The sequence below is a fragment of the Echinops telfairi genome, unplaced genomic scaffold (genome assembly GCF_000313985.2).
Source record: "Echinops telfairi isolate 266 unplaced genomic scaffold, ASM31398v2 ScPeMD7_3;HRSCAF=10, whole genome shotgun sequence".
Classification (NCBI taxonomy): Eukaryota; Metazoa; Chordata; class Mammalia; order Afrosoricida; family Tenrecidae; genus Echinops; species Echinops telfairi.
In genome coordinates this window covers 35,880,793-35,899,428 of record NW_022103899.1, presented here as the reverse complement: position 1 = coordinate 35,899,428, position 18,636 = coordinate 35,880,793, and the positions used below count along the sequence as shown (strand labels likewise).

The 18,636-nt window shown below is 43.7% G+C and overlaps 1 protein-coding gene across 1 annotated transcript in view; it reads right to left on the bottom strand.

The window, feature by feature from the left end:
- UNC80 (unc-80 homolog, NALCN channel complex subunit) overlaps positions 1-18,636 on the bottom strand; it is a 270,330-nt gene that overhangs the window by 12,523 nt on the left and 239,171 nt on the right. The window contains exons 54-60 of the mRNA XM_045296777.1: positions 18,391-18,514; positions 17,479-17,685; positions 14,520-14,704; positions 13,782-13,947; positions 11,841-12,020; positions 8,496-8,634; positions 4,940-4,996 (exon numbers count right to left, since the gene is read on the bottom strand). Coding sequence (XP_045152712.1) covers positions 4,940-4,996; positions 8,496-8,634; positions 11,841-12,020; positions 13,782-13,947; positions 14,520-14,704; positions 17,479-17,685; positions 18,391-18,514 — 1,058 coding nt within the window. The remainder of the gene's footprint in view (positions 1-4,939; positions 4,997-8,495; positions 8,635-11,840; positions 12,021-13,781; positions 13,948-14,519; positions 14,705-17,478; positions 17,686-18,390; positions 18,515-18,636) is intronic.

The window sequence follows — 18,636 nt, the reverse complement described above, 5'->3', positions numbered from 1 at the left end:
AATGTTAAATGTCAAAGCATAATGGTAATTTCATGATGATCATTCCAAGGGAGGATTCTAAGCAGGTTTTTTCTCAACGGGTAGAGAATCTTATATCTAGGAACTGTATCAAGTTTACAGCTGTGGCAATTTGCTGTTCTATATAGATGACACAGCATTTCACCAATGGAATGTGCACATCGAAGATGAAATTATAGAACATGTCCTGGGAAATGGATGTTCCAGCTACTAAATTATACTCCTTGAAAGTGTGGTACTTATGTGTCAAAGATCAAAGGCTGGCTCAACCCTGCCATTAGGACACATGAATAATAAATGATCCATTAATGAAAGGGGCATTTATGCAGAGCACTGCCCTTTTCCCTGGTCTGGAGTCTGTCAGATTTGGGTTGCATGTGAAAAGTATTTCTGATTTGGGCTCTCTCACATCATATACCATTTCAGTCATTTGAGGATTTGGGAGGTGTGACTACCAGGTGTGCAGTACTAAAATGAACTCTGGGAAAGCCAAGGTGTTTTACACTGTGCACCTCTTATCTTCTTCCTCATCTTATTTCAGTTTTATGAAACAGCTTTATGATAGTTCTACCATAACTGCACTAGTCAGAATGACTTTTTTTTCCTTTAAGGAAATAATATATGTTATCTGGTGATCTCCAATTTTAAATGATTATACTCTAGAAGCTGATGGCTCCCTTAGAATAACTAAACTATTTATTTGAGGTACCATAGTTAGAATAAATAAATTGTAAAATGTGAGACTATGTCAAGATCTGTCAGAGCAGTGGGATGCATTCTGCCAAACTCGTATGAAAACATATTTTCTAAACCTTGTGAATGAAAAATGTCCAATTTCTACTCATTGGGCCAAATAATAGGGAGAAGCACTTAGGACAAAAAACAAATCAAACTTTTAAATGGAAGCTAAGGTAACAGGTTTAGAAACAAAGCACCCCTGGCATTTCTGAGTTTCTGACCAATCCCACTATAGCAAACCAGACCATGATGTTGGTTTTAAGAGACGTAAACACAATTGGGGCTGAGCGGAACTGTGGACCCAAACCTAAAGTACCTAACGCAAAATGCAGGGAAGTAACTTACAGCCCAGGGGCATAAAAGCAGTGTCAGGAGGATCCATCTGGCCCCAGTGAGCTCTTTCCTCTTGTTTCAGAGCAATGGTCTGGATTGCAATATAGGTATGAATATGTATGCGTCTCTTCTAAGGGAAAATATTCTGCCTCATAGAATTTCTTCAAAGAAAGGATAGGCAAACAGGGGCATTCAGTAATGCAAAAGAAAGTTCATATCACTTATCTCAAACCACACACAAAAAAGTATATGGGATAAAAGGTGTAATTAAAAAAGAGAAGTAGAAACACTGGGTAAAGACAGCACAAGGAGAAATGAGTTAGTGATTCTGTTACTCGTGTCTGCGTTTCAAGTTTGAACGGTAATATGTTGAGGGAAATCTGGAAGTGGCACAGAGGACACAGAGCATAGCCGTGTACTATAAAATGATGGTCTCAGGAAGCCGGCACCAGAGGAGCCAGAGGCATCGGTAGAAGACAGGGACATAAGCAGACTGGATCTGACTTTCTACCATCCCCAAAAGATCGTCGTCCAAAATTTACTGAGCCTCCCCAGCATCCAATAAAATGACCTTTCAGTCCCTGGAGGCTAAGAGGCTGCAATCAAGTTAAAATAAGGACTAATCTGGATCCTAGGTATCCCTTTAGAACATATTAAGCAATGGCAAAGTACATATCTGTGCATCGCAACACACGTTCTCCTAACCGTTGCTTCTCAGCTACATGAAAGGTGGTTTTGATACTTTTTGTTTGTACTTTGAAAATACTTGCTAGGCTTTTCTACTTTGATAATTGTGAGATGGGTTTTACTAAATAGGGCTGTTTAAATTTTATCTCAGCCAGACGATAGGACTGTCTCCAAGCCTGAGCTACAATCTTATTTTCGCTATGGTTAAAATTACCCTCACATAATCAAAGAGCATTGTAATCTCTTTTTAAAACCGGGAGTTGGTTGTCAATCCTTGCCTTTCAAATTGTTTTAAAGTGTCCATGAATGATCTAATTCTTAACTGCAAACATTGAATCTTGGTACTTGAGTCCTAAGTACTTTTATATGTCTCATTTTTAAGGGAAATATAAAGGTGTGCTTATGTGTATGTTTACATGAGGGTAGGGAGGTATATTTACCATTAATTTCTTTACCTCTAAGAGCCAACACTCCTTGGAGAAGAACACGCTGTCATGGAATATTACACCAATGTCTTTCCAAAAGAAAGAATGTTTTCTCCAAAGGATAGTGTTTTTAACAAGCTGACATTTCTAGTGAATTTTTCAAGAGAAACTAGTTAGCACAGGTTTTTAAAAAATGCTAGAAGCCTTTTCCAATCTGTCCGTAAAGGTTTTATTATTTTTATTTGTTTCTGTTTCTCATTGTGGCATCTGGTCTTGGCATCATTTAGCTTTCCTCCGTTCAACTTGCCCCTTTTGCCTAAAACAAGTGCTCTTTCAAAAGCAAATTACCACGAGTTTGGCAAAAAAAAATTATAAGAGATAAACCAAACAAACAAGGTCTGCTGCTTTTCTTTAGCCAAGCTTGCTTCGAAAGCCGGCTGTTTCTCGGAAATGCTCCAGGTGTGGAGTCCCTGTGTGGTAACGTGTGTTCACACCTTTGGTTCCAATCTACCTCTTTGAGGCTCTAGGAGGACCTGTTTATCTACTTCTGAAACATGAGCCAACGAGAACTCTCTGGAGCACTGCTTCACCCGGACACACACCAGGCCGCTGTGAGGTGGACATAGGCAATGGCAACTCTTCTTATATTTACTCCGGTAAAGCTCTGGGTGTGCATTTCCAGTCCTGGCTGCCCTTCCATGGGCGATGCCAAGACACTGAAGCATAAAGAAATCTCATGACAACAATGAGAAAGCCTGGAAACCAAATATGAAAGCATCGATCCTGTTTTGTCAGCCCCCCTCTTTGTAAGTGCTGTCACACTCTCGGGGGCACGGGCGATTTCAAGAGAGAGGATGTACAATGTGTGGCCAAGGTGGATGTGCTGCTGGAGGGGGCGGGGGATGCCATTGCGTTCATGGGATTATTTCCAAACCTAAAGGGAGTGTCTCATCTTTCCTTGCTCAGTGGCCACAACTAGGGGGACTGATACTCGGAGCGAAGAACAGGGGTCACAGGAACAGGCATCCTGTGACCTAAAACCGCCATGCCAGCTTGGATACGACTGACTGACTCAGCAGTGGAGACATGCTAGAGTCTCGGCTCTCAACTGACTCACCCGGCAAGAACTTTGCACTTCCTCCAGCGTTCACTTAGTCAATGGGGTTCCTCCCATTGACACTAGACTCAAGGCAGATGGGATTCAGCTGTGTCACTCTGATTCAATCATTATTAAACCCCTGACTGCCTGAGAGGGCCAAGTTCACTGGAGGCTCATAAATATCAACTCAAATTCTGACCTTCTCTCCCCAACCCCAGAATGATGTTTACTCAGAAAGAGTAGACTGTGGTCTAATTAGGAAAGCCCCGGCATTCAATGGGGCACATGGGAGTTGGGCTGAATACATTGGCTCCCAAACTCCGAGGGGTCCACTGAAGCACTCACTAATCAATGGTCTCCTGTCTCAGGTGTTGGCAAATGCTTTCTGTGGAGTCAAGGCCATCGAGGTAGCCTTGGTTCCATGTTGTTTCTCAACCGCTCCCTCATCGCCAAAGCTCTGCCTGTGAACGTTACATCTGCCCTCGGCAGCATCTCCGCAGGTGCCACCGACCTGAGAGACGGATCTTTCAAGGCGAGGGCTCGCAAACACAAATGAATGTCATGAATGTCCGCTACAAAATAATTTTCGCAAAAGGGCATACTTGATGATGGGCTGAATTTCCCATTTTCCATCGCAAAAGAAAATGTGAAATCTGAACAAGATGCAAAGAAAACAAAGGAGGAACGAAAACAAAGGACAACCTTTCACAGGACCGGCCTCTCAACATTTCCTCATCTTTGCGAGAAAGCAATAAACACAGGTATGTTCTACTCACTATTGAATGCGCACCTAAGAGGGAATGTTTTCTCTCGTGATGGCACAAAGGCACTTTCAGGATGAACAAGAAGCATTACCCTAATGAGGATTAGTTGAGAGGTGTGAATCAGCAGCACAGATTAGGAATGTTTGACGGTGTTTATCTGAGTGTTAAAGGTGCAGGCCCCCTTTCGGAAGCTTTCAACCAATAGCCAAGAAATTGCTTCCTTAGATTTCTCTTCCTTAGATTTCTCTTCCTTACCAAGAAATATTTAGGCCTGGTATTTCATGGCAAGTTTTGGAGTCATCTTTGTGCTGGGACACAAATTCTTTATATAAGTGTTATTTGAACAAGCTACCGTAACAGTCTGCAAAATAGCATGGATCTATGAGCGGGAATTATATGACTTATATTGGCATTGTTAGACTTAACATCATCGTTTGTTTTCTTCTCAGCCATAGAATTAGATAAAAGACCTATCTCTTTTTCATATGGGCTTTCCGACAGCAGGGAATTGTATTAAAAGGTTTCTGCAAAAATAGTTCTTCCTGAAAGCTAGCGTGGGACAGAATGATTAGATGGGGACATTTTAGCATTTGGAATAACTGAACTTTTTGAACATCTATGGATGGAGTCCCGAAAGGAACTCTACAGAATGTTTTTGTAAGCATTTCAGGCCATTTTTGATTGCGCTCTCGAGCTGAAAATGAAGAGGTTTGCTACACCTTTGACTTCCAGGCTCACGTATTCATGAACGACAAAGGGCAAAGGATGGAACTAGATACCAAGACGGGGCGAGAGGAGACAGAGAGACAGAGGAGACAGGGAACAGGTCGTTTCCCAGCACAGACACCAATAGACAGGTAGCGTTGACACTGTACCTAGAGAGGCTGCCCTCGGCGGCCAGGCCCTGGGAGTCATCGAGGACATTAGGTTCACTGCAGGAGGGGTAGGGAGATGAAGCATTTAGGGAAAGAAAATGCAAAAAGAAAAGAAAAACGGCATGCAATTTTCTGCTCTCAAGAACCAAAAATAAAGAAATTTAACGAAACAAGGGAGGAAAAGGAGACAGTCAACCATTTCACCTTGTGCTGGGTTTGTCAAGACGAGGACTGAAGGCAAGGTGGGAGGAGGGGCTTTGGATGGGCCTGCCCTCAGAGGAGTGATCTCCTGACTGGCCAAGAGTTAGGACTTACAATGAGCTCAAGATGGACACATGAGCTCTGAAACAGTTTGCCGAGTGGATCTATAGAAGAAGAAACGCTCATTCCTTGGTAACCACTTGGCTCAACCCTTCTTATTTTTAACCTGTTTTATGGACATGATGTTTCACTGACTGGTACCCAACCGTCTTCTTTTTCCCCAGCCCCCTTTTCTTGTATGTTGTGACAGCATCGCACAGCAACCACTTACCATGAACTACCACAATGAAACTCTGGGAACTGGTGCTATTAAATTAAGAATAGAAATAACTCAACTTGCCCTGCTAATTTTGCCACGAAGATGCAAGGAAACGCAAGAAAGACCCCATGGAACTTGCATTTACCTCCTTCCTCTCCATCTGAGAGACGGGATTATAAATGCCAAGAGAAGACACCTGTCAGATTGCTGAGAACACAATTCAACAGTTAACTGATTGACTTGGGTACCACTGAAAGGGGATTTTTGAGCAGAACCCATGTTATTCTGTGTTGGTATTCACACGAGGCACTCAATAAATACCTGTTTAGCAGAATGGAATGACCGTGCAAGCCTTTAGGAAAGTCTAGCTCCTGCCCCCATAGAATCAAGCTCTGTCTACCTGACCTCTGTCCTCAGGAGGGGGCTCACTTACCCTAATGCACAGAAATAGTATTACTTTGACTTGCCTTCCAAACTAGGACTCAAGCCCAAGGGGTTTAATTTCTAACCCCCTTCTGGATTTCTGGTATGCAGGAACCCTAGTGGTTTAGTATCTTTCAACAACAATAGGGGTCTAGTATAGTTACAATGGAATAAACTTTCTTTCTAGAAATGAGTTAAGCCCTATGTATTAAGAGAACTGACAGCCTGGTTATTTTAGATGAGTAACAAAAGAACTCCATTAAAAAAATGAATTCCCTAATTAGAATTAAACTTTTAAATAAATCATTAGATTTAAAAATTTTAATAGACCTTTGTATACTGGCTGAAATGGAAAAGAATGGATAGCTACCACTGTTCACTGCTTGTATGACTTTACAGCTTAAAAAAAATTTGTCGTTTAGCTCTCAATTTGTAAATATTTTTAAGACTTTGTTTTCAAAATCAGTTAAAAAAGACAATCTTTGACAATGACAGGGACCCTTATACAGCCTTTAATTAAATAGTAAATAGTACTTGTATAGAACATTGCTTTCTTTAAAACTATGGGATTTACTTTCTGATCATCTTTTAAAATTCCTCCCCATTTTTGATAGTTCTAAGCTTAGGCTATTTTGTAAGTTTTATTTCAACTTTTTGATAAAAGATCTGGGCACTTGTACACAACCTGAATTTTCTAGACACTAGAGAGTATCCTAATTTTTGATGGAGGATTATATTATATGAATCTATGCAGTTGTTAGGCACTGTCGAGTTGGCTCTGAGTCACAGTGACGCTCTGTACAACAGAACAAAATAGGGGTCTGTCCTGCGTCATCCTCGCAGCGCTTAGTGAATCGACAGATGTTAAAAAGTCAGTAGACAAGTCAGTAAAGAACAAGTTAGCTAAAAACACAAAGGCCAGTTCTATGAAAGGCAATATTCTATTCCTGAAGTAAAAATATCATAGGCTCTGCAACAGATAATACTTTTACTTTTATGACAGGTCCTTCTCTGTATTATACTTTCACTGTTTACATATACTGAAAATAGTTTGCTTGTAGATATTTCTATTTTTAAGAAAATATCATTTAGTCATGGGATAGATCCTAGGACTATGGGTTGAGGCCCTACCTGAAGTTTAATTTTAGCCGTCTGCTCATTTCACACGTGGAAAACCCTGGACTGTTTTCAGTGGCATCACTAGGGTTGGTGTCTCCCAGTGCACTTGTGCAGGGGGTTACCCTCCTCCCTGCCCCCATCTGCCCCAGGCCACATAGACTCCCTAATAATGTTGACTATAAGTTTTAATCATAGAGTAATCATTAAATTCCCAATTTACACACAAGTGTAAACTGCTGAAGTGTAGTATTTCTTAGCTTAGATGAATGCTAACAGCAGAAATCTTCCTACACTGAGTTACAGCATTATTAGGAATTGACTGGATGTCTTTACAACATTTTGCTCCTTCTTTTCCTCTAATTACCGCTTAATGCTCAGTAAAGGTGTTTGTCACAGGCTGAAAAATACTAATTATTACAATATTGTTGCCTACAAAAAACCCTGGAAAATTTGACAGAATCAGCAACAATAAAACAATGGTAACAACTAAAGCAATAGTGTGAGTGTGAGTGTGAATGTGTGTGTGTGTATGTGTGTGAGAGATAATGACAGCTTGACCAGAGTGCATTTGCATGTTCAAAATGCAAATCAGTTTAGCATTTTAAGCCCTTTAGGCATATTGATACATTCAAGTTGGGCTGAGAGAATATGCTTTTGTTGTTACAACTAACAGAACCAAAAGGATATGGGCTATTGACAATGACAGTGACAATGTCACCAAGTGTGGTCCACACTCCCAGCACCCCCCTAGTGACGCCACTGGCTGGTTGGTTGAAGGACTCGCCAAAGGTTACACCTTGTGGCATGGGCGCTTTTCTGCTTGCTGAAGCATCATTTCTTCCAACTTAATTTTGATGCTATGCCAGCAGCCTAAACCAGATCAAAGTTTCGGTCAACAGAGTGTCAGGCGATGCCCACGGGAAGCATCGCAGTGTGGGTGTATTCGTTGGCTTCAGTACCACCTGAGCCTCTAACGGAAGCTTCTGAGGTCTTCGTTTTTTTATGGATACCAAAAGCCCCCACTGGCCCTATAGAAACACTTGTCAGGTGCTCATGCTTAGCTAACAAGAAATCAAGCCGCCCTAGTAGCCCAGCATTAAGTGCTTGGCTGCTAACCAAAAGGCTGGTGGTTCAAACCCAACAGTTGTTCCATGGGAGGGAGAAAGATGTGACTATCCATTTCTGCAAAGGTGACAGCCTTGGCATTGACCTGCGGGCCCTGGGGCTTACCGACAAGTCTGATATGGCAGAATGCCAAAGGAAACCACGTGTCTGTGGATGGCAAGCAACTTAGGGGTGGCAGTAGTTAGAAGAAAAACTGAACTTGCTTTTATGGACCTGACTTGGACAGCTCTGCAGACGGTTGGCTGTAGGACCTGGAGTTGTAGTTGGATGGTCTACCTAAAAGCGTTACTATCGCTTGCTTTTCTTTCTGCTTCAGTCGAATATCAGGAATGCGTTTTCAGAACATAGATGATGCCTAGGGCTCTTTACCTCTGGCTGGGCAGCATGCCCACCTCAGCCTGAGGTGCAGACATGCTGGAGACGTGGCTGGAGAACCGCCGCCTTCCGATGGCGCTCAGGAGGTAAGCTTCTTGTTCACTTACCACACTGGGCATGCTCACGGAGTCATCTACAGGAGACAAGAAGGGAGTGCTGGGAAAGGTCTCTAGGAAACCCCAAATCGAAGCTGCATTTGGTTCCCACCTCGGATTCCAGGTGGTCTTAGGACAGTGTCTAAAGCTCTGAGGGGCTCCGTTTGTCATGTGTACAAAGAGACCCATGGTAATTCTCCCTCCCCCCCTCCCCCTCCCCAAGAACAGCCTGCATCAAGTAGATGCAAGCTTCCTGTTTGTTTTCAGAGCTAAATCATCTGTGAAAGTTAAGGAGAATATGCAGACAATGATTTCAGAAAAGCTAAGTTACAAAGTTGTGACACAGCCCTGGGGGAGTTCAATAGGGGGCTTTGTTACTGAAGGAGGCAGGTTTATCTCTCTTGACATTTGAAAACGATATTCAGCACACCGAATGGTTTTCACACTGTTGTAGGGAAAGACTACTTCAGATAGAGTTTTAGGAAAAATACACTAAACCTGCAAAGTTCAGAAATAAAGGCTTGTTTTGACAAGGTGGTGTCATTCTTAGGGAGCTGGAGGAAAAAGTTGAATTAAAAGAGAGTGGGATTGTGCCACAAGCTTTTTGAAGCTCTTCGTATTTTGATAGGTAAACAGTCCCCAAATTACTAAGGAGCGCTATTCGAATGTCTGTCTTTAAGTCAACTTTGTATGTAAGTTGGTACAGGTAGGTGCAGTTTGTATCTGACGTCAGTTAGTCTGATGACTGTCTTAGTATATAGTATGCCTTTCTAAGGATCTTGGGTTAAGCACTGGGCTACTAACCACAAGGTCAGGGGCTCAAACCCACCAGCTGCTCCGTGGGAACAAGATCAGAATGCCTGGTCCTGTAAAGATTTGTACTAATGAAAACCCTGTGGGGTAATACTCTGTCTTACAGGGCCAACAGCAGTGGGTTTGGTGCATTTCTATGTGTAAAACACATGAAAGAAACACTCCAGGTATATTAAGACATGTTTAATATAATAAAGCAATCTTCATCATAATGTTTTAATGGCTGCTGTAGAGTAGTACCTGTTATTATGAATCATTGTCTGTACTTCATGTGTGTGTATATACATCATTATTTCTTTACTTTGTACCTCATCTTTTTAATATAACAGGCTTTGCAGGGATAGGTTCATAACTATGGCTTGCATGCAAGGTGGGTGTTTATAACCCAGCCTGTATTGGGTTTAGGGGAATTTATTCTGCTAAATAGTATCATCTATGGCATCATTGATTTAAAATGCTCTAACGGGTCATATATCTAATTGATTTTATTTTGAATTGAAAAGATAAATATTAAAGTGCCACAACTTTAACTTTGCTATACAATGACCACTTTAAGTAGATTTTGAATATAGAATGGCATTTCTTTTTTTGTTGTGTTCAGAGAAAGGAAAGAAGTACATGAACCTTCATGGGACAAATGTGGTAGGAAAGATTGAGCTAATTCTACAAAGGTTTTCCTAGATTCCCAATGGCTTTGTCGGGTACGTGATTCCCACTAGTTAGGTTTTTGGTTTGTTCAAACTCCTACATCATTTAACATTTATTTCTTCAACACCTGTTTAATGATTTATCATGTGCTGCCTTCCAATAACCCTTTTGTTGAGTGTTTTTGATGCCAAAGTTTTATCATCTTGTCAAGACTGTATCTAAGATCTCAGAGGGCAGAGAACATATTTTCTTATGTTTCCATGTTCTTTATTTTACATGTGGTACATCCCAATACAGGTGCTATACCTGAATGGGAATAATTCATTCATTCAAAGTGGTCAACACTCTGACTTTTGTACCCCTCACCATATATATTAATAGATTACAACCACACAATACCGTTTGTTAACAATCCTACGTTCATTGGGATGAGTAGGATATCAGAGAGCAGAGGTATTGTAGAACAAACCAAGACTAATCCATGCCTCTCCACTTCCTTCTCTGTCACTCAACCTAGGTGTCTGTGTGTGCTCAGTCCTATCATTTCTAGTCATTTAAAAAATTGCTAGGAGGAACTACTTTGAGCATTAAAGCAAACTAAACATTACTAGAATCTGAACCATCAATAGACCTTAACAGATAATCAAATCTGATCCTTTGTCTTATTTTGTATTCTTAGTCAAGGTTTTCTTAAATTTCAAAATTTTCTCTTTTTGTACAAGATTTACAAATTGTAAAAATGTATAGTATTAGGGGTATTTCCATGAGCTAGCTCTCTGCAGGATGGTTTACATACAAATATGCCTGCCAGTCTAGTAAGGGCCTTTGTTTCTCACTTTTTTCTCTGCTTAAGCCTTAAAATGAACATGGAAATACTGCTTATATGCATTTTGACAAAGCATTTCTTTCTCTCTCTCTCTTACTCAACTGTAGTGGGTCATTAATATACTTTCACTCATTGCAGTTAATTAAAATTCTAACCTCAATACCTATATCCTCTCTTGGATTTAGTTCAGGATAGGGCTTTTTGTCTTTTGAAAGGGGAGGTGGTAGGTCGAGACCTAGGGTTTGTTCTAATTTAGACTTTGCTATAAATGTTGTATCAGGGTGCCTTGAGATACAAGTGACAAATAATCAATTCAATTAAAAAAACTCTTAAACGACACCCTACTTATACCTTTTAAAATCTACTTTTACTAAGCATACATAAGAAGGGTTTTCTTTAATCCAATTTTCCCTTTATTGTAGCAGGACATTTTTAGCAAATGTATTAGAAGTTGCTGGACTGACATAGTCACTCTGGACACTCTAAACTCAAATCTGAGTTGCATCGTCTGATATACATCCTGGCTGGTGCCCCCAACAGCTCTTTTCTGAGTCCCGAGCAAATGCTTTAGCGACCTTTTTTTTTGGCCTGGGAGGACACCATCTACGCAAGAGATCCAGGACGAAGGAACATGTATTTCCATGTTTTCCTTAATTGCTCAACCACAATCAAAATGAGTTCTGGAAATTGTTGGACACACAGATACCAAGAACATGTAGAGGATCAACTCAATGATTTCAATCACTCTTTGCCTAAGTTTCTTCCATATGACCAAGTCTTTCAAGGGATTTACGGAAGTCTGGGACTTGGGACTCATCGCATCATTCATTCTACATTCGATGATGAACCTTGTGGTAGACATGACTGGGCAGTCAGCACTGAAAAAGGCAGAAATCCCTCCCAGCCCTCCCTCATGTGGGGGAGCCGTGCCTCCTGCCCAGCTTCTGCATGACCTACTTTCCTCATCCTCCTCGTCGGTCCGGCTCAGGGTGTCTTGGGAAGCCTGCTGGGAGGGCTCACTGTCCTGCTCCCAGACGGTGCCAGTGCCAGTGTTGGAGCGAGACATGGTGGCCAGGCTCAGGCGATAGGCAGAGGTGGAGGTGCCCACTGTACTGATGGACGTCTTCCCCTGGTAGGCTGGGGGTGGGAGGGGCCGTGAGAAACCAAAGGCAACACATGGTGAGGGTCTTGGAAGCACACAGATCTTCAAAGTCTTCTCTGACCTTTTCTCTTTTAGGGAAGGTCAGTTAAACAGCTTGTCCCTGACCTTTAGGGCAAAGTAGTAACTGCAAATAACGACCTTGAAAAAAAAGAATCAATATTAGCTGTCGATATACTTACAATTGAATGGTTTCCTGTGTGAGCATAGCCTCTCTAACCACATAATCAGCTCCACTATTACTCTCCCTCTCTTATAGATTTTTCTATTTCTTTTCCCAAGCCTGGTAGGATACAGATTAATTTTGACCTGAATGGTAGCATCCGACTTGCCAGTTTTCGCTGAGAAAGATCCCTTACCTGACCCAAATACATGACAGTACGAGATAAGCTGTCTGATCTTCCCACAGTCACAATCAAAACTGGGTGTTCTCATTCTCCTTTTCCAACATTTTGTGGCTGCTGTTGTGAGTTGCTCTCAAGTCCGCTCTGATTCCCAGTGCTCCGTGCACAGCAGAACAAAACGCTGCCTGGTCCCAGGCCGTCCTCGCCATGGTCCCTGTATTTGAGCCTGTGGTTGCCGCCGCCGTGACAACCCATCTGGTTGAGGGGCTTCCTCTTTTCACTGGCCTTTCTGCTTTGATGTCTTTCCCAGGGACGGGTCCCTCCTAACAACACGTCCCAAGGAGGTGAGGGGAGTCTTACCTGACTCACTTCCAGCTGTACTTCTTGCAAGCCACATTTGTTCGTTCTTCTGGCACTCCACCGTACATTCAGTATTCCTCACCAGTGCCATCATTTGAACGCCTCAATTCTTCATCGACCTTTTTGACTCAGTGTCCAAATTTCACTTGCATGTGAGGCTATTACTATATGAAATGCCTCTCGGCTCTATGCTAGATTACTTTATTATAAAGCAGACTATTTGAATAGCATTGCACTGGGATATGGATTTCAGCAAGATTGTACTTGTCAGCATTTTTTGTCTTTAACACATTGTAAGCTACACCAAAGCTTTAGGAAGCAGCACACACACACACATACGCACACACGACACGCACACACTACATTCTACTTATGGATAATGACTGCCCTCTAAAGGCAAGTGGTCATTTATTTTCCTATTTTAGTACATAGGCACCAAAGAAAACTTTTTGAACACTATAAAGAAAGGACCTCTTAGCCTGCGAGCTCTAACTCAACTTTCCGCCCCCAGTTTGTGAAAAGTTCGAGACTTTCTTACCCTACGGAGCAGTCTTCGAATCCCTTCACTGTGGTCAAAGGTTTCTCTATGTGTAAGCTATTCACCCTCTACACCCCGTTCCCTTATTCTTGAAGTGAACACTCAGTTATGCACCGTGCAGGCACTTGTGTGGATTAAATGAGAACAGAATCTATGAAACGATATGCCAAATAACAGATGCTCAATGACTAGGAGTCCCCCTCTTTACCAAAAAGGCAACCACGGTAAACATTGAAACGGCTCCCCTTTCCCCTTCAATTAAATATTCAAAAAATAGCTTCCCTCCTGGAATGAAAATGGAGAAATATTTATTAAAAGAATATCCTCCAATTTGTATGATACCCAGTGGACCATGGCCAGCTGGTCAGCTCTTCTGCTACACCCACAGGTCTAAGTCATCACTGGTCTCTCTTGCCACCAAAAGTGGTCGCTTGGATGGATGCAACGCTTGTCCTTGAGTGAAACGAGAGAGACACACGCGTCCCCCGCGTTCTCACCTGACCCGCTGTGCACGGCCTCCTTGAGGATTTTCAGTTCGCTGTTGAACTCGGCGATGAGGGAGCTCTTGCACAGAGGGCGCGGGATGAAGCGCCGCTCTAGCTGGTCGGCGATGTGCTGCCGCGCAGCGAGCTCGTCGTGGCTCTCCGCGGGCTGCGCCAGGAGCTGGACACAAGCAGGACACGTTCAGGCCTCCATTTCCCCACCGGCCACACCGCCTCATTAGTTGGCATTAAATTAGGTAATAGAGCTCTCCCACTCTCTATTTTTCATCGGAGTCTTTAAAATCAGATGCCAGCCAAGCCATGAAAGAAAGGAGAACATCTTCCAGGTCATTCCAGTGAATTGGGCCATTTTTTAAAAAGAGGGGCCAGGTGGGGAATATTATATACACTCTATTAAAACTCTGTGGCGATTCTTTTCACCTGAAAATTCACAATCTGGGATACGTTTTGGGGGGGATGGGGTGGGTGGTGGGCTGTATTTCACACCAAGCGTTTTGCCAGAACACGGCATTTATCTACTAGCAGTCCCGTCACCCTCCTTCCTGATGGAGAGCAGCACCGTCATGGGGTGGCGGGTTGTTCGAGAGTGGGAGAAAGAGAAGGTGGTCAGCTTCCCTGAAGATTATGGCCTTGGGTCCCCGGGCAGTTCTGTGCTGTGCTGTAGGGTGGCTCAGGGCTGGCGGGGACCCGCAGACCTGGGGAGTGTCTAAGCCTGAGATGCGCACACCACACCTTGCACTGGATGAATGGGCGCAAGAGCACGAAGATGGGGATTCGGGTCCGCACGATGAAGTCCAGGAAGTCCCACAGGGCCAGGCCGCCCACCTTTCGCAGAGCCATCTCCTTCACCTGGAGACTCAGCCAGTACCACTGGCTTCCGAGCTGCCTCTCAAAGCAGACCAGAATCACCTTCAGCGCTTCACCCAGGAAAAGAGAAAAGCAAGCCTGTGGATTTGTGCTGAGGGAGGAAGGCTGTAGCCCCCACCCAGCTGCCCCCACCCAGCCTCTTCACCCGGCCAGCCATTGGCTCCACCTCGACCTGTGCTTGCAACCTTTGATGAGCTGCAGGGGCCGTGAGTTCCTGAGATCAGGCCAAGCATGTTAGGAGGTGGCCCTGATTAGGGGACACACATAGCTTGAGGGCATTTATCTACTATTTGAGAAAAAACACGGAGCAAAATAATTCATAGACCTGAAAGGGAAACGTTTTCTAAACATGATGTTTACTTTCTGAAAGTGTTGCCGCTGTGGCTTTAGAAGAATACCATTTACACTCCAAATGAAACATAGATGCTATATAACTTTCCTTTCTTTTAAGCATATAAATGATATCATCTCGTTACTAAGAATGAAATCAAACCATGCAGAAAATGCAAAGCTTCTTCTTAACGGCCATTTCCCTTGGCTCTCTTCTCAGCCCTTTCCAAACTGCTCCCCAGAGGGCGCCTGTTAATGTGTCCACGCACATCCTTCTGGACACAGGCATTTATAAAACCACAATTATTCTCTCTCTCATATTGCTTATCATGCTCTTTATGAAACCCTGCTGGTTTCTTTAGCAATCGCTCTTCCGCCCCAAGGCCAGGAGCCCTGTCACAGTCCATCTCTGTTTCTCTATTTTTCAGGAGGCAGATCTTCCAGCAGTGTGTCAGGAAAAATATATGGGACATAGGAGTGCTGTTAATGTGGGACAACTCATGACGGGCACTGTCTCGGCCGTGCCGACTCTCCCCATGCCTCGTGCCACAGGTGGCCCTCTCCATTATCCTGGCATCTAAAAAGATAGATCCCAACTCCCTGAAGCCCTTAAGGCCACGTATACCTTGGTGGCCTCTCAAACCTGTCAAAGGGAGAACCAGGTTCTGGAGCATAATCATATATGATTCTTAGCCGCCTCCTGCTTCAAAATCTCTTTTTCCACACCAGCTGCTCACCTCATTTTCTCGCCCTCAGCTGCACAAATAAACGAATAATCCCCAAACAAAGCTCCTCTTTCTAGTGTTATGTGCCTATTGGCCCTTTTTAGGTGGTGGGATGGGGTGGGTCTACTACTCTTCCAGGAGCCCTGGTGGCACAATGATACCACATTGGGCTGATAACCACAAGGTCAGCAGTTCGAAACCCAGTCACTATTCTCTCCAAGAGTTTATAGCCTCTGTAACCCACAGGGCCAGGTCTAGCCTGTCCTATAGGGTTGTTATGAGTCTGAATGGATTCAGTGGCAGTGAGTTTTATTTTTGATCACTCTTCCACCTTCTCTTCCATCAGCCCCACCCGCAAGGGGCTCAAGACAAGAACTCTGATGCCAGATTGCTTGAGTTTGAAACCGGTTTCTTCCACTTAGCAACTGTGTGACTTTCAATCAATCTGCTCAACCTCCCTGGGCCTCAGCGACTTCACTCCTAAAATGATGGTAATGTTTCCTCCTTATTGTTGCTGTGAGGCTGTGAGGATACCTAAAAAGGACAGCAAACGCGGCTCGGTCACACAGTATGTACTCCAAACAAATGTGAAGGTAAAAGCCCGAAAGCAACAGGTCCGGGAGCCAGGTCAGGGAAGCAAAAGTCTTCCTTCCCCCAAAAGGTGCAATGTGGAGAGGGTTGAAACATTTATTCCCTATTTCTTTTCCTTATGTTTTGTTTTACAAGTGCAGCTCTTTCCCCTACCACATTCTGCACCTTCTCGACAGACAGCCAGCAGGGCTCCTTCTAAGTGTCTGGCTTTTATTCCAGCCCCGTTTCTTCATGTTCTGGGCCCTTCGGATAAGTCCTGTGCACACCACCTCCCTTCTCTTTCTCATGCTCACTGTCATACCCTTTTCAAACAGGGGCTTTTGTGAGGCAAATCCCCCAGACACTCCAAACTGCAGCAACCCCCTGTCATCCTTCCTTCCACCTTACCCTCTCCACCCAGACCTGATTTGGTGAGTTGAGGAACATCAGGCAAAACTTTCTTAAATTTCTCCTTTCAAGATTTCCTGGGGCCAATTCTCCTTGTTTGCAGAATGGTCTTTCCCACCTAGCCCAGTTCACTGAGGCCCAAGGAGTGTCTTGCCACTGTGCATGGGTCAGGACCATGTTCAAGGCAGAGACAAGGTCCTGGGAAAGTCGGAGTCAAAGGGGGAAGGAAACTGGCAAACATCCAGGAGGAGAATAAGTGGCTGGCCTTGCTAGAGTGAAGATGAACACGAAGATGGAGAGATGGCATTGTGAAGCTCGTAGGCGGCTACCATGTCTTGTGGCAGACGGTATGGATGGCTCCACTACAGGGGTTCCAGTCACAGAGTTGCCAGGCTAATGAGCACCTCAGGCTGTGTAATGCAGTGTTGGTGTATCCTCGACTGAGTTTAGATCTGAGAACAGCTATGAAACCTGATCAGTGATTTCATCTTTCATCAGTAAGAAAAATCCTTTCTTACATGTGTGGGCCTTCTTATAAAAACAACCAAGTAATTTAGGCAACACAGGTAGAAAAAAACAGTTCATTTGGGGACCATAGATTTGTTGAAAGAATCCAAACTCTTTTGCAAGGGTACTGCTTCTTACTTGCTCAAGGGAGTACTTTAAATGCTTTCTCGGTATGGGCTCTTTACTTTTTCAGTTAAGAAATAACCCAATTACCTTATGATCTATGTATATGCACATATATGTAGGTATAAACCAACAAATAAAGATAGCTCCATCTCTCTCACCTAAGTATGCTGCTTGGCTGGTGGACTCTGCCAAGCCTTCCCTGCGCAAGTCTTTCCCTGCATCTCCGGGGGTGGAGCAGTGGGCAGGGGAGCTCTCCAACATGAAGTTTTTGCTCCGGGATGTGCTGATGATCCTTGGTGGCAGTAGCACATTAATAACCGTCTGCAGCAGTAGCTGCACCTCAGGCTGCTCCAGCCATGGGCTATCTGAGGTGCAGAGTTTGGGAGACGGAATCAAACAGAAGTGCAAGTCACAAGTTAGGCTTCCCACATCACACACACACACACACACACACACACACACACACACACACACACACACTCTTTCCAATTCCAGGCTAGAACACCCAGGAAGTTTCCCACCAAATATAGTTTCTCCTAAGGACAGGACCAATGCTCCTGGAACCTGGGTGCTTTCTCCGGAGGCCATTCAAAGGCTGAGCCAAATAGCTCATTTGCTCAAATACTGTCCTTATTTTTGAGCTAAACTTTTCCTAAAAGAAAAATACCCCTAAGAAGGAAGAGTGATGAGGAAGTATTTGAATTTCATGACTAGTGGTTGGATTGGTGCTACATCTGGCGATAAGTTATGAGGTCCATTCACCTGCCAATTTCCATCTAGTCGCACTTAACCTAACATCATTTTCTTAATTTGAACAACGTTCTCCAAATCTCTGTTGTACAGAGGTGATTTTAATGTATCTTCTAAGAAGTGAAGCCGAGGCGCCCTTGTTGCAGGGCAGCTACACTGAAAAGAAAGAAACACTGCTTCCTCAAGTAACCTTTCACAAATCATTTAAAGCCACGGCAGTGCGGACCTCCCGAGAGGAAAAGGAGACAGCAGGAACCACCCTGAGACGGGGAGCAGACACAACAGGCACGATAGCTTTCCTTTACTTAGATTAACCAGACCTTTGCTTCCTGATCCTACTGTGAGCACAAATGGGATGAGCAGATTTAAAAGCATCCCCTCCCTTCGCTCTTGATTGGTGAACGGGGAGATCACATGGCTTAAAGGGAAATCTTCTTTTAAAGCCTGTACAGCAATAATAAAGAAAAAAAATATTAATTGACCCCCCCCAGGTCCTTTCCGTCGGTGTGCTTTTACACAGCATGACGGGAACGACTCCTCCCTGCCGGTGGCTCCTGTCAACTCTG